Source organism: Schistocerca piceifrons, chromosome X (assembly GCF_021461385.2).
Source record: "Schistocerca piceifrons isolate TAMUIC-IGC-003096 chromosome X, iqSchPice1.1, whole genome shotgun sequence".
In the NCBI taxonomy this organism is placed as follows: Eukaryota; Metazoa; Arthropoda; class Insecta; order Orthoptera; family Acrididae; genus Schistocerca; species Schistocerca piceifrons.
This window is the reverse complement of record NC_060149.1, coordinates 350,231,944-350,248,920: the sequence shown is the minus strand read 5'-3', so window position 1 is coordinate 350,248,920 and position 16,977 is coordinate 350,231,944. Positions and strand designations below refer to the sequence as shown.

The window sequence follows — 16,977 nt, the reverse complement described above, 5'->3', positions numbered from 1 at the left end:
TCACGATCTATAATCTGCTCAAACTTTGCCCATAATTTCTGTTCACCATCTTACTGGTAGTAAGTGATGCCAATTCACTGTCTAAGTAAGACATTAATAACTGCTTATTTTTGCTGTCTAGCAGAAACACTCTCCTAGCCTTCTTGTGGATTTATTAACTTTTCTAATCATAGTTACTGTAATGACATCATGATCACAAATCCGTTTCTGTACTGACATTGTCGATAAGATTCCGCCTATTTATAGCTACAAGGTCAAAGATATTTCCATTTTGAAGGGGTGTGAGCTGGCTGCTCAAGACAATTTTCAGAAAATGTGTTCAAAAGTATTTCATATGATTGTCATTCTGTACCCCCTGCAACGAATCCACAGACATCCTAGTGTATAATCAGCAGGTTAAAGTCGAGTACAACCAGTATTGCATGATCTGAGTATTTATGCAGAATTGACCCTAGGCTTTCTTTGAAGGAGCCTAGAACTGCCACAGTGGAATCAGGTGGCTAGTAAAACCATCCAACAATTAACTTACTTTCACCTGGAGCTACACTCGACCGTATGACTTCACTGTCACACTCATCTTTGACTTCAACAGAGACAATATTTTTGTCAACTGCAATGAAAACTACCCCTCCTATGGCCTCTAATCAGTCTTTCCAATATACATTCTCAGAGCTTTCCACTTCAGCTTTCAGCCAGCTGTCAGTCCCTAAGAATAATTTGAGTTCGAGAACTTTCTTGGAGGACAGTAAGTTCAGGAACTTTATTTCAAATACTTTGTCCGTTTGCTGATAAAATTGTGACAGTTGAAGTGTCTTTATTTGGAACACCGTTTGACTTCCCTTTCTGTGAATCATATGGCTAATGCCTAGCCTAAAAAACTCCCATGTGCATTCCACAAGTAATCTGCTAATCAAGTAGCTGCTGCCTTTGTGTAGTGCACCTCTGACCTATCAAGGGAAGTCCTACAAATCCCCATACGATAATGCAGTTCTAGAAATCTGCAGCCATGACCATCACAGAATCAATGAAGCATTTGGTTGCAGCCCTCCACTTGGCTCCAAACCAAAGGACCCTGTTCAACTCTGGGAACAATGCTGCAAATTCAAGCTCTGCTTGTATCCCACGGCTGAGGCCAGCAGTCTTCACAACCTCCACCAGCTGCCTTTAGGAACTGATGATTGCCTCAGAAGCCATGCGACAGGTGTCATTGGTGCCAACATGAGCCACCAGAAAGGCCACCTCTACACTCTGGCAGAAATACGGAGTGTACATTGGCTACTTGCCTAAGGGGCTCCAGAACGTGTCTATCTTTGGAGCTCCCAGTAACCAGTAAACTCCTCCCCTGTGTGCCTGCTCAGACTGTTCTGAAGGAGTGGCCACCTGTCCACTCACAGGATAAGTGGGCAAGGCCATGCAGCCAGTCTCCACATTCTCCCTCTGCCTCGAGCGACATGAACGCATTACCACTACCCCCCACCCTGTTGTGAGGTTGGATCCTCCACATTGTGTGCACTACGATGTGCCTCAGAAGCAGAGCCACGGACAAAACAAGTCACACTTTAGGTGTCCCATGCAATGTGTCAGATTGTCAGCCATTGGTACACCCTGAGGCTGCAGTCTGAAGGTGACTGACCATAGGCAACAGCACATTCAGTTGTTCGCAAACTGCGGCCAGCTCCTCCTGCATCTGCACACAGCAAGTACACATCCTAGTAAGACTAACTGAAGAAGTGAACGACAAAAGCAGACAATCCTAGATATGCAACTTGCTATTTTCCTAATGTGTCACCAATGGATGCTGATGCATTAAATAGTTACGTAGCTGGCTGTTCAGTTTGCAACTATTGCACTAAAGACTGAATGAATTTACACTTACAAAAACGCAAGATCAACCCTCTTAAACCCAGAAACACACCCGGAATTTAATAAATATACTACATCAAAAACATGGGAAAGAATAAACACTTAACTTACCGCTCTGTAGATGCATTTGTATCACAGCTGAGTGCTGGAGCCTGACTGACTGGCTTGCTAAATGAATGGATGGTTGCTTTCAAAACAAAACAAATGAGCAACTAATGCACTACAGACTGAATGAATTTACACTTACAAAAACATGAGATTAACCATATTAAACAGAGAAACATGCATGAAATTTAATAAATATGCTATGTGGAAAATGTAGAATAGGATAAACATATACCTTTCGGCTCTGTAGATGCACTCATATTACAGCAGGGTGCTGGAGTCCGACTGGTTGGCTTACTAAATGAGCAGATCATTGCTTTCAAAACAAAACAAATGAGAAACTAATGTGCTACAGACTGAATGAATTTACACTTAGAAAATGTGGGATTAGCCCTCTTAAAGAGAGAAACACACACAAAATTTATTAAATTTGTTACATGGAAAACACAGTAAAGGATAAACACTTGAGTTGCCATTCTGTAAACTGCCTTGTGTTAGGAATAATTCCACCAACAGCTGGTAAAATTGTTGTTTTATTGACACACAACTGGCTGCATCATCAGGAACATCAGTGTTAAAAGGTCGTAGGTGTAACCATCACTTCTAGTCAAGATATACTGTTCAGTGAATATTGCCTACATTACATTGGCAAACAAAGCATGACAAAGACATGATCCATTAAAATCATACAAATTGTTTGTGGATAGATCATGTAGTTATAGAGCCATGTTTTAAAATTTACCTGCATTGACGTGATGGCAGGGCAGCCTAGTGTTGAGAAGAGTAAAAGTATGAAACTTCCTGGCAGATTAAAACTGTGTGCCCGGCTGAGACTCGAACTCGGGACCTTTGCCTTTTGCGGGCAAGTGCTCTACCATCTGAGCTACCGAAGCACAACTCACGTCTGGTACTCACAGCTTTACTTCTGCTAGTATCTCATTCTGGAGAGTAAAAGTAGTTCAAAACAGTGACTAAGATGGAGTATGCATGTAGGCAATACTCGCTGAATAGTATATCTTGCCTCCATGTAAGAATTTAATGTTATACTAAAATTTCATTTATTTGATTCACCAAGAGTTCTATAGATTTTCAAAACAGAATACTTTTTCACAGCTTGAATTATTTCTCTTTCTATTAATATTTGCTGAGCATATTAGTAGCCAGCAAATAACATAGATAGACTCTTGTCTGTCAAACACGTTATGTATTGTCAAGACACAGCAACGTTATTACATGCTTGAGTGATGCTGTTCTTAATAAAACTGTGTTTCTCATTCCATGCAGCTTTGAAGGTGGATTCAGTTACCGACAAAGTGATTCAGGGTCTGAACAAATACTGTTGTCACCAGTTCTCCAGTTTCCTCCAGAATCTGTGACAAACATATACAAGAAAATAACAGAGGAACATCTTGTAATAGATGTAGAAGGTACAGATATTTTAAATTAATCTGTGTTATTGAATTAATAAATGTTATGAGCTTGTGATTTATTATAATTATTTAACTTTCTACTGTTTCTGATACTATAGGTTTTGAGAAACTACATATTCTGGCCCCTAAGAGAGATTCAGTTAAGTTACATATGCTCCAGCCTATTAAAAACAACACAAGATATTATATAATTGTTTGTGTGGATGTTCATCAGAGGCACCGTAAGGTTACTGTGAGATCTCCTTTGCAGGTGTGCTATTTTCTGTGAAAACATTAGCATTCTTTAGGCTAAAGGAATGTGGGAATGTGTGGCCTTGTGTATTATGTAAAAGATGTTAATAAATTGAAAATAACACTGTCTGACACCAGCTACAATTAATATTGATCAATTTCAGATAAAAAATGAAACTTCATATGCGATGGGCTTGTACTATAAGAAATCTGTTGTGGAAAGTATTGGTGTGCAGCATGTAGGGGAAGTTACTAATCCATTTGAAGATTCTATTCGAGTAACAATAATTGAACCAGATGGTGTATTTAATGTTCCACTGTACATAGCATACCACTGCAAACTACATGTTCTTCCTGCATATGTAGAGTAAGTAATGTCCTTAATGTATGGTACTGTATGCTTGTAAACTATTTCAGGTCCTAATTTACAGACTTTCTTATGTTAATACTTTAGCAGCTATAATGTCAGTGAAGTGGGACTGTGTTGGCAAGAAATGGCATCTGATCTTAATATACCAAAAGATGTGTTTTGCATGCCAAAAGAAGAAAAGGATGTAACAGTATTTTCATTAAGGGTTTGTATAATTATTTATTCATCAGTTTACTTTTGTAGCTGAGTATTACTGCAATATTGATATCATAATCTGTAGATTACAGGTATGTATAATGTCATTTTCTTTTTAAGGCCGTGTGCACTGAGGGACAACAGATTAACAGAATCTCACGATCAGTCCCTAACTATTTTATCAGGCTTGTTCCTCCACTTGCATTATACAACTTTTTGCCATATGCTATTGAAGTAAAGATACCAAGCATTAAGTATGAAGTTCGTATAGAAGCTGGTGAGAAGACCAATGTTTATTTCCTCAATTTGCTGAAGATGCATAAAATTTGTGTAGAGGTGAGTGCTAGTCTACCTAATGGGACACTTATCAGTAATTGAATGCTGATAGAAATAATGATTTGAGTTTTAGTTATTGAATTAACAGTTGTTGTATTGTATTGTATTGAACTGGGGACCTAGAAATGATGTAGACGCTTCGTCCTTGCCATAGCCCGCAGTGGTACACAACCCCAAAACAGGGAACGGCGTACAGCAGTCCACTCACCCTACTGCCGCCCCACACCGAACCCTGGCTTATTGTGCAGTTTCAATCACTGACACTGTGTAACTGAGGCGGAATAAGGGGAACCAGCCTGAATTTGCTGAGGCAGATGGAAAACCACCTTAGAAACCATCCACAGATTGGCTGTCTCATCAGACCTTCACACCAATCTGCTGGGCAGATTCATGCCTGGGACCAGCATGCCTTCCTGCCCGAAAAGCAAACAGTAGTTATAATATCTAAATACTCAAGTTAAAAAGGTAGTGAAAACTATGACAGGGTGCATATTATCCATATTCTTTTTCTTAACCTTTAGTATGGAAAACACAACTATCTTTATGTTGTGTCATAAAAAAGTATGATCTTTGTTTTATACCTCATATAAAATACTTAATTAATTTGATAACTGCCATTCTGACCTAACAAATGTTTCAATGTTTTACGTAAAAACATGAGAAACATCATATACAAAGATTTACAAATTATGCATATCATCAGTGAAGTGTGGCTTCATCACATTTTATCTGTCCATAATACTTTGTGCAGACAAAAAAAAAAAAAAAAAAAAAAAAAATAATAATAATAATAATAAAAAAAATTTGCAACATTCAAATATGGTGCAGAGAAGACTGTTGTAGTACTGTATGAAAGCCCTACTGTTGGACCTCTGAAATAACTGTATAGCACACTCTATTTGCCAGCATCCACTGATTTCTCCCAGTTATTAAGAAGTGAAGAGCAAGGAATATTTGTATGTATGCTACAAAACATCATATTTACTTTGAATAATGGGAAAAAGTGAAGTGGAAAAAGTATCAGTCAGAATACTGAGTGACTAAAGATGTAAAATTTGCTTGAGCACAACTGGATATAAGTATGAGATATATGGCAGTTATACTTTCAGAAAGATATGTTCTAGAGAAGTTAAGCTCCAGAAAATGTGTTAAAGTACTGTGAGATAGTAGGTCCTTGGCTGCAAAGTGAATTATTCCATGAGAAGAAAACAGATCACATCTTCAGGGAAGGATTAAAAGAACAATATAGAGCAGCTGAATAAGATAAAATAACGTAATATAAACAAATTTGTTAGGCAGTACAAGTATTCACTGTTGATATTTAATAATCAGTATGACTTTTTTATCAACCAGATTGTGTTATTTAGTGTCATGTATAGTACTCAAACACTTTTTTAAAGGTTCAGTTCCATGATTAAAATACAGAAATGAGTTACATATTCTAAAATGATAGACAGTGATGAGCTGCTGACCATCATAAAGATTAACAACTACATAGCTTTCAGAAAGAAACAAAACTGTTCACACACATAATTTAAATTTATTTCTTACATTTTAATTATGATTAATAACATCTGTTAAACCTAATATAGAACACATTCATGTAAATCCTATGGTTATTAATGATGTGGATTCTACACACAATCCAAAGTCTACATCAATATGACCTGAAATTTACAGTAATAATGGTTTTAACAAAAATGAAAATTAAAACTTTTCCAAAATGAGTGTATCTGATGAACAGAATATTAAAAGTACAGCTTTAGAATTATTTCTCAATCCTTGACAATGGAAGACAACAGTTTTTATTGTGGTATGTTTCAAGCAATTACTAACTTTTCTAATGCTATTTACTATGGTATAGGTTGATTATTTTGCTTCCATTAACTATTGCATTGATAATAAACTTGAACAATAATGCCAGTTTCTAATTGTTAGGTTCCAGTTTATCTTGGAATTCCATGGTCAGGCTCTTTTAGCCTTACAGCTGATTTAGAGGAAAAAACAATAACAATGGCAACAGAGTTTGATACTGAAGGTGGAAATAAGCAACTAGGACTAAACCTGAAGGTAGACAGAAGTGACACCTGTGACATGCTGTTGCATGCACCATATTGGATCATCAATAAAACTGGTCTTCCCCTTCAAATAAAGGTAACTGTACACTTAAATTCTAACTAACAATAAATATTTAATTTTCTTCTATCATAAATTTTCAGACATCATTGGATAGTAATGTAATTCCACATTAATATAGATCAACAACAAATGCTTCACCTTTGAAGAAGCTATTTTACCTAGAAAGTGTCAAACTTTTCATCTCATTTGATTCTCACTATGTTACTTATTAAAACTTTCACAGATCATACACTGGTTGATCTTTCCATTTTTTCGGACATTTAATATGAACTTTAACTTTCTCTTTACTTAGTTTATGAATTATATTTACATTTTATTCATAATACACTTCTAGGCATTATTAAAATTTTGTTCATAGTACACATTATTTGATTATTTTGAGTTCTGTAGATCCCTATGAAAATCTATCTCTGAATATATAAGAGTCAAATTTTTACAAATTATTTTTAAGTGCACAAGTACATTGGTTTTATCAGACAAATAACAGGAACAAGTAAGCTAACATACAACATTACATATGAGTTATAATACTTGACTTCTGAATGAATATACAGTTATAGATACAGATATACATATATTTCAGCTTTAAATTACACTGCAGATAGACAAAGAATGATGACTAGGCCATAAAACACCAAAAATGGATTTGAGCATAATCAGGAGGTATTATGCATTTCGGCTTAGAAATTCATCTACACTATAAGATCCATATAGGAGGAACTGCCTCAGCTTTTCTTTAAACTTGGGTATGTTTCCAATTAGTTGTTTGCCGGTCAATGTGGCTGAACGGTTCTAGGCACTACAGTCTGCCACCACGCGACCGCTATGGCCGCAGGTTCGAATCCTGCCTGAGGCATGGATGTGTGTGATCTCCTTAGGTTAGTTAGGTTTAAGTAGCTCTAAGTTCTAGGGGACTGATGAGCTCAGAAGTTAAGTCCCATAGTGCTCAGAGCCATTTTTGAGCCAACTAGTTGTTTAATTATTGGTGGAAGGCCGTTAAAAAATTTGGATTCCACTGTATAAAATTCCCTTCTGTACTGTGCTCTCTGTTTTTAGATTATTATGAATATCAAGTTCTATTCTGGAGTTATGATTATGGTACAAACTATTTGTTGTAACTAAGCTGCTATTTTTTGAAACAGAGCACACCAGGGGGGAAAAAAATGCTGAACAGTTGTTGTAAAGATTTGAATATCTCTAAATAGATTTCTGCATGAGTGCTTCAGATGTACTCCACATGTAATTCTTATGGCTCACTTCTGGGTGTGGAACACTTTTCTTGCTTTTGGTTGATTTCCCCAGAATATTACATCTAGGCCATAGGTTGATGGAAATAGCAAAAGTATGCTGCTTTTATTGTAGTCATCTCCCAAATGTCTGATGTTATTCTCAAGGCATATGTTGCGGAGCTTAACCTTTTGCACAGATCTGGACTATGGTAATGCCACTTAAGTTTGCTGTCTATATGCAGACCCAAGAATTTGAACATAATTTGTTTTTTTTAGATTGATGGAAAGACCATAAGCTTCAAAAAATTTTGTCATATCTGCAAAAGCCGTATTTATTATCTCATTTGACACATTCCCCAAGGGATTATTAACTGCTGTGGTAGTGTCATCAGTGAGCATGATGATTTTCCCATGATCTGTGCATAGTGGCAAATCATTTACAAATATTAGAAAAAGAATTGGGCCCAATACTGAGCCTTGAGGTACTGCAGTGGCAATAGAGTCCCAGTCTGAAGTCACCTGGCCACCATGCAGTCCTTTCATGATTGCTTTCTGCTTTCTACTGCACAGATATGATTCAAGCCATTTGCCTACTATTCCACTCATTCCTAGGGTGTTGGCTTTATTCAGGAGAATATGGTGACTTACACTGTCAAAAGCTTTTGAGAGGTCACAAAATATTCCAATGGTCAGCATATCATTATTTATGGATTCTAAAACATTGTCAATAATTGCATGTGTTGCATCCTCGGTTGATCACATTTTTGAAAGCCGAACTGGCTGCTGCTGAGAGTGCTGTATTTACTAAGATGCTCAACCATTCAGTTGTGCATCAGTTTCTCTAGTTCCATAGAAAACACTAAGAGCAATGAAATGGGTCAATAATTTGTAGCATCAGTCTTTTCTCCCTTTTTATATGTCTTGTTTGTTTGCCTTCGTTCCATATTACACAGTTTTGCTTGCTAATATTCATGTTGATGTCTTCACATACCATTCCTTCTACAGCATCATTTTTCATTTTAATAAGATCCTTTGCATTTATGTGACCTAATCTTTTATGTCAATCTGATGCTGTGATCATTCCCAAAAAATCACTTCTTCTGTCAACATTTAGCTTATACACACCATTAATCAGATCTGCAGTTGCAACTAGTTCCTTATGCTTGTTATGAATATTGCACTGATCACTATTAAGTTTAACAAAATTTCCTTGTTCAATAAACCTGCTCACAGAGAGCAAATTTGTAGTTAGTTCTGGAGCTCACATAACATTTCTTATAGTAATATCAAAAAAGTTCTTCTAGACCACTGTTGTTAAATCAACTTCTCCAGACTACAACAGTGGGATTTCTGTCTGATTTGCAGCCGTCATCTTTTCAATGTTAACATCATTCACTTTGTTTTTTATCCATTCTTCATTTGCTGTGAGATGCACATGAGCACCTAAATCAACATATCAGTCACATCTGTCAAAAGAGCCACTTATAAATACTGCACTGAAAAAATTTGAAGTTTTGTTTTGCCTTGTATCATTTTCACTGTCAGGGCACTTACTTTTAAAATGTTTTTGTTTCTTGCATTTATAGCAAAAAATGTCCTTCCTGTTTTGGTTTCCCACTGTATTTCCATTTCGGTGAGAAAACTTTGGTTTACTTTGCCAACTTTTGGTCCTAAAAGCGCTATCAGTCATGGTGACTTCTTCTTCCATGTCAGGAAGCATACTTTTGTTAGCATCCATTGTGATTGGAATTCCTGAGTGCTCAATTGCCATTATCATGGGAGAATATTTTTCTGGCAATCCTGCCAGCAATAACGAACCAATCCATTCATCATTAATATAAAACCTGTTCCGTGTAATTTCTGACCATTATCTACTATCTGGTTTACATATCTCGTCATTGAATCAAATTTTTCAAATTTTTCCAGACATGTTGATATCAGTGTTCTGAATGAATTTCTTCTTCTTGCAAAACCAGAGTCATAAAACATTTATTTCAGTTTCTTCCACAAGTCCATTGCTGGTTTTGCTTCTCTTATGTGCTGCTGGATTTGTGACCGATAGGCTCTTCCAGCATGCATGGGTTATGGGGATACTTGTGGAACTCAAATCGGAATCCCCGGAGGGAATGTAGCCTCTGACGAGTAGCGAACTTCCCATTCACAACCACGTACCACAACGAACGCACAGTCGTAGGTAGAAAAAGCGTGTGTACAGCTTGCCACAGCGTGTTCCAGGCAACTTCAGGATGTCTGTGTGCAACCGTATTGATAGGTTACTGCTGTTGATAGAGGCGAGAATAGTCTTTTGTGCTGGGCATCCATGTCGACAGAAGGTCTGACCATCAAGAACTCTCTGATGTGGGTGAGTGCCGGTGAAATGTGTCCTGCAGAAACCGAGAGATGCAGAGAGTGTGGTGCCACTTCCGCTATCAGGGTGCCTATCAGAGTGGCATGGGCAGAGGTCCATGTTCGACACGTAGTGTTGAGATAAAGCAATCGCACATGGCTGTAGACATGAAATAAACCGATACCACCCGCCCACAGCAGCAGTGTCAGAGTGTCATATCGGACTTTAAAAACAAGGCCAGCACTTACGAAATGTCCATATGCTGCTTGAAATATCCATCAAGGGAAGGACATGCACAAAATAGTTCAGTTTGGAGACAACATAGGTGTTAACATAACGTGTTCTGAGGAGCATATCCATGCGACACAATTTGTTGTCTTGCAGCAGAGCATGTGTCTGGTGTAGGAGCCGGTGGTACGTAGCCGTCACCATGCGGTGAACATTGCTATAGACCTGCACTCCTAAACATTTGAGTACGGGCACCTTGTCAAAGGGCACCGTGTGGGAAAGCCCCCCTCCAACATCCGTGTATTTTCTCTTCCTCACGTTGAAGATGCTCCCAGCAACCTCCCCGTACTGGCATAGCAAAAGTGGCGCTACCTCCTCCGAATAGAAGATATGCCTGTCTCCACGGTGTGAATTACCGGAGGGAGCATAGACGTTAACGAAGCGGACTGCACCAAGTGTGATAGTGATGCATTGCCCCTTCAGCAAGTATGTCACGTCCATCGCGTCTTTGCCACCTGGAAGAAGGATGGCCATTCCTCCTGCCATCTGTAGGTGGTGTAGCCATATAGGTCTAAACACAGCTTGAGATGGACCTCCTGGAGAAGGGCAATGTCCAAGTCTGCTGCTCTGATCATGTCGTGTAACATGCGGGTCTTGACAGTGGAGTGGACACCATTGGCACTGACTATTCCCACACAGTATGACTGAGACATATCAAGTGATGGAGGCAGTGTGCTGGTGCAAGCCCATGGTGATCTCGTACACCACACAGCCATCCAGCCCTATATGATCCCCTGACTGGTAGAGCCCTCCGGGGTCAATGTCAGCCATGGGCTCTGGTGGAGGTATCGATGTGTACTGTGCATCATTGGCCTCCATATCATCTGCCCAATCACGAAGAGAGGATTGGGAGTTAGTGGTGGCTGGTCGCTTTCACACGAGCCCACATTTTGGGAGTCGATGTGATGCGCCTCGTTTCCAGGGCCAGCAGATGTAGGAGAGTGTTCCTTATCTTCAGGCACCTTCTGGTGAATAAGGCTGCTGGAATCCATTGCAACTGTAGACACATCAATCAAGTTGGTGTCTTCCACTAGCTTCACATCCCTGTCCCATTCTTCAACTGACAATCGCCTCTTCTTGTGTCATTTGGGGGATTTTTGCTTGCGGGTCTGAGACTCGACATCCACTGGAGGGTGGGGTTCAACTGACATGATCTCAGTCATCGGGAATCCCTGTGTCCGATCCTAAAAGTGACGGTGGCTGGGTGCCCATGACACAGTGGTGGGCAGGCGCTGCAGGAACCTCAGCACAGTTTGGCTGCGGTGGCATCGGTGTCGGCGGCGCTGACTCTCCGACAGAGCTCTCACCGGCTTGAGGTGGTAGCAGGTTTTGATCATCCATCACATTATGTCGTGCTGCCTCTACATACGTTAGTGGGAAAGAGGCCATCGTGTATCATTGGGGAAGTTCATTGTGGGGCACTTGAATGAGGCGATGCTGCAGACACTCAGTTCTTACATGGCCTTCCTGGCTGCAGCCCGAGCAGGTCCTCAGTTGGCCATCATATACGAGGGTCACTCCAAAAGAAATGCACACTATTTTTGTAAAAATACAGTTTTCGTTCTGCATGTGTGAAAGTTTTACAATGTGTAGATACATTCTTCTTGCTTGTTTTCAAACTTAGTTCAACCTGTTCCCGTGAGAGATGCCGTCACAGCATGTCTTCAAGATGGCTGCTACACTTGACATTCGTCAGAAGCAATGTGCTGTTATAGAATTCCTGTGCTGTGAAAATGAGACAGTGGGAGACATCAACAAAAGGTTGAAAAAGGTGTACGGAGATGCTGCTGTCGATCACAGTACAGTTAGTTGGTGGGCAAGCAGGTTACATGATGAAAGTGGGCACAGCAATATTGAGGATTGTCCTCGCAGTAGCAGGCCTTGTACTGCACACACTCCAGACAATGTGCAGAGAGTTAACGAATTGGTGACTGCTGACAGATGCATCACAGTGAATGAATTGTCACGCTACATTGTGATAGGGGAAGGAAGTGTGTGCAGAATACGGAAAGTGTTGGCGTTAAAAAAGGTTTGTGCCAGGTGGGTTCCCAGGATGTTGACAGTGGCTCACAAAGAAACAAGAAAAACAGTATGCAGCAAACTTTTGGAACAGTACGAGAATGGTGGAGATGAATTTCTTGGAAGAATTGTGACAGGTGATGAAACACGGCTCCATCATTTTTCACCAGAGACGAAGAGGCAATCAGTGGAGTGGCATCATGCAAATTCACCCAAGAAAAAAAAAATTCAAAATTACAACTTCTGCTGGAAAAGTTATGGCTAAGGTGTTTTTCAGTTCCGAAGGACTCTTGCTTGTGGACATCATGCCAAATAAAACCACCATAAATCCTGATGCATATGTGACGATACTGAAGAAACGTCAGACTCGACTGACTCGTGTTCAACCACATCGGCAAACGCAAGACGTTTTGCTGTTGCACGACACTGCATGGCCACATGTTAGTCAAAAAACCATGGAAGCGATCACAAAACTTGGATGGACAACACTGAAACACCTGCGTTATAGTCCTGACCTGGCTCCATGTGATTGTTATCTCTTTGGGAAACTGAAAGACTCTATTCGTGGAACAAGGTTTGAATATGATGACTCCCTTGTGCACACTGCCAAACAGTGGCTCCAACAGGTTGGTCCAGAATTTTACCATGTGGTTACACAGGCACTAGTTCCAAGATGGCGTAAGGCAGTTGAGAGGGATGGAAATTATGTGGAGAAATGAAAATATTGTTCCTAAAGGATGTATCTACACACTTTAAAACTTTCAAGCATTTAGAATAAAATTTGGATTTCAAAAAAAATAGTGTGCATTTCTTTTGGAGTGACCTTCATACATATCAATATCATTCAAATAAGTTTGACCAGCTTAACACAATCTCTGGTTTGTCTGTTGCTACGCTGACATGCATTGGTGACCTCAGTCACCATGAAAGAGAAACTTGAAAGCTGTGAATGAATTGAGGTATAAATTTAAAAAAAATTAGTTATTAGATATTACCTTTTTATCTAACTATTGTTAAATTGTTGTAAACTTTTCCTGCTTTAACCTGGCTCATTTTATCATGATAAAATTAACAGGAGAGGCAGTACTTCTTTAAAAAAGCAGCAGCTTCTTCTACAGTTATACTACTGAATAGCTGCCAATTTGCATATGATTATTATTATTATTATTATTATTATTTCACTTGGGCCATCTAGGATCATGTTAAGTCTTATTAGATTTGGCAGTGAACTTTGCTTTCTTTGAAGTCCAGGTTTCCTTCTCTCTTTTTAAATGGCTTGCCTATGATCTTCTGTTGAAGTTTAGCCATATTTACCCGTGCAAATGTGAGCTTGGTAGCTGCAAGTTTGTTAAATTTTGATGAAAAGTGCTTGTCTCAAGTAGGCTATTTTAAATGATGTGTATCATACCAGGTTGTCAGTCCAAACACTTTAATTCCACTTTGTTGTTGAATAATCTGAGTTTATTTCCCGATCAAGTCTAATTAATTATGGTTTATGCATAAATAAACAGCTAGCCACATACTACAATTGTCCTATATTGTGATTGTCTGAGAGTAGTAATGTAACGCTGAAATGACCCATATGTTTATGAGTGACTAGTAAATGACAACACATTCCCTATTTACACTGGCCTTCCAAGTAGAAAGACATATCAAAGTGAAAAATTATGCTTGCTGTGAACATTTGGAAATAACACAGTTCATTGTTCAATAATAATGTGACATGTTGCAGAATCCATTATTGAAGTTTGCCACAGTTCTTCTTGAGGTTAATTGCATGCTCATAGTCAGTCATTTAGAAACTTCACTGAATTAATGAAAGGTCTCGCAGATGTGAAATCTAGATGAAACTTGGCACACTGTATAGGTTGTAATTTGTGCTAATTTGTCTGTGATATGTTTTTAGACACAGATCCTGCTCATTTCAAACTCTGCCATGAAACTGACTAAAATGGCTCCTAGAAGCATCCCTTTTATAAGATTACAATAATTAAGACTATTTTCAATGACTGTTGTGAGCTGTCTTCTTACAAATTACAATTACAGATGTATTCTTCTGAGCAAATGAATAGTAAGGGAAAATTCTAGTAAATGCAGACTTTTAAATAAAACAAGAATTGCTATTAAATTCTGCCATCTTGTTTGCCATAATATGGTATTCTATTTCAGTAAAAATGCTTTTAACTATGAATGCTAATTACTCTAAAACTAAATGAGTGCAAAAGTGCCCCATATTTTCCAGTTTCACTTGTCGTGGGAGGTGATTATCCTCATTCATTGTACATGAAAAGCAAACAAAACATCCTACATCAGTGTGCAGTAATATTTCAGTTTTCATAGTCATATTTGTTACATAATCTTATATACATATACAACATATTGCTCAAAATGTCACAATAGTTTACTTATAAACAGAATGGAACATGTTTGATGAACTCCTATACTTTGACTCAAATCAGTATCTCATATCTTTGAAATCAAATGGTCAAGTATCCAATTTTATAGTTGCGAAGTGACCAGTCACATACACTCCTGGAAATGGAAAAAAGAACACATTGACACCGGTGTGTCAGACCCACCATACTTGCTCCGGACACTGCGAGAGGGCTGTACAAGCAATGATCACACGCACGGCACAGCGGACACACCAGGAATCGTGGTGTTGGCCATCGAATGGCGCTAGCTGCGCAGCATTTGTGCACCGCCGCTGTCAGTGTCAGCCAGTTTGCTGTGGCATACGGAGCTCCATCGCAGTCTTTAACACTGGTAGCATGCCGCGACAGCGTGGACGTGAACCGTATGTGCAGTTGACGGACTTTGAGCGAGGGCGTATAGTGGGCATGCGGGAGGCCGGGTGGACGTACCGCCGAATTGCTCAACACGTGGGGCGTGAGGTCTCCACAGTACATCGATGTTGTCGCCAGTGGTCAGCGGAAGGTGCACGTGCCTGTCGACCTGGGACCGGACCGCAGCGATGCACGGATGCACGCCAAGACCGTAGGATCCTACGCAGTGCCGTAGGGGACCGCACCGCCACTTCCCAGCAAATTAGGGACACTGCTGCTCCTGGGGTATCGGCGGGGACCATTCGCAACCGTCTCCATGAAGCTGGGCTACGGTCCCGCACACCGTTAGGCCGTCTTCCGCTCACGCCCCAACATCGTGCAGCCTGCCTCCAGTGGTGTCGCGACCGGTGTGAATGGAGGGACGAATGGAGACGTTTCGTCTTCAGCAATGAGAGTTGCTTCTGCCTTGGTGCCAATGATGGTCGTATGCGTGTTTGGCGCCGTGCAGGTGAGCTCCACAATCAGGACTGCATACGACCGAGGCACACAGGGCCAACACCTGGCATCATGGTGTGGGGAGCGATCTCCTACACTGGCCGTACACCACTGGTGATCGTCGAGGGGACACTGAATAGTGCACGGTACATCCAAACCGTCATCGAACCCATCGTTCTACCATTCCTAGACCGGCAAGGGAACTTGCTGTTCCAACAGGACAATGCATGTCCGCATGTATCCCGTGCCACCCAACGTGCTCTAGAAGGTGTAAGTCAACTACCCTGGCCAGCAAGATCTCCGGATCTGTCCCCCATTGAGCATGTTTGGGACTGGATGAAGCGTCGTCTCACGCGGTCTGCACGTCCAGCACGAACGCTGGTCCAACTGAGGCGCCAGGTGGAAATGGCATGGCAAGCCGTTCCACAGGACTACATCCAGCATCTTTACGATCGTCTCCATGGGAGAATAGCAGCCTGCATTGCTGCGAAAGGTGGATATACACTGTACTAGTGCCGACATTGTGCATGCTCTGTTGCCTGTGTCTATGTGCCTGTGGTTCTGTCAGTGTGATCATGTGATGTATCTGACCCCAGGAATGTGTCAATAAAGTTTCCCCTTCCTGGGACAATGAATTCACGGTGTTCTTATTTCAATTTCCAGGAGTGTATTTTATGCCATACAAAGAGAACAAAACCTTAATCACAACACCATTACATATTTACTAGTTAAATCAAACTAATGGATAGAAGCTATTTCAAATCATTACATTATTTCACTCAAATTAGATTACTATCTTCACTCATCCAGAAAATTAAATCATCATGAAATTCACGACAGTGTTGCTAAATTATCTACTGTTGTCAGAATATTCATATTATTTTTGAGTTACATTACCAGTTAATTATCAAAAATAATTTTCCTTTCATGTATCATCATTACATTAAACCAATCAGTCGAATAGTCTTGATCAATCAAATAGCCTTGATCGTTCAATAAAGGTCCTTTTTCAGTGTCACAAATTACACATATGAATATTATGAAACATTGCCTAGCTCAAACATATTTTCACTATAACAAAACCAGACCTACATGTATATAGGTAGCAGTACATTACTCATTTATCTGTTAGTTCCATTATATC

The 16,977-nt window shown here is 39.8% G+C and overlaps 1 protein-coding gene across 1 annotated transcript in view; it reads left to right on the top strand.

Moving 5' to 3' along the window:
* The window catches only part of LOC124722880 (vacuolar protein sorting-associated protein 13A-like), a 752,258-nt gene that overhangs the window by 525,159 nt on the left and 210,122 nt on the right, over positions 1–16,977 (top strand). The window contains exons 40-45 of the mRNA XM_047248017.1: positions 3,253–3,395; positions 3,497–3,648; positions 3,794–3,996; positions 4,084–4,204; positions 4,315–4,530; positions 6,469–6,684. Coding sequence (XP_047103973.1) covers positions 3,253–3,395; positions 3,497–3,648; positions 3,794–3,996; positions 4,084–4,204; positions 4,315–4,530; positions 6,469–6,684 — 1,051 coding nt within the window. The remainder of the gene's footprint in view (positions 1–3,252; positions 3,396–3,496; positions 3,649–3,793; positions 3,997–4,083; positions 4,205–4,314; positions 4,531–6,468; positions 6,685–16,977) is intronic.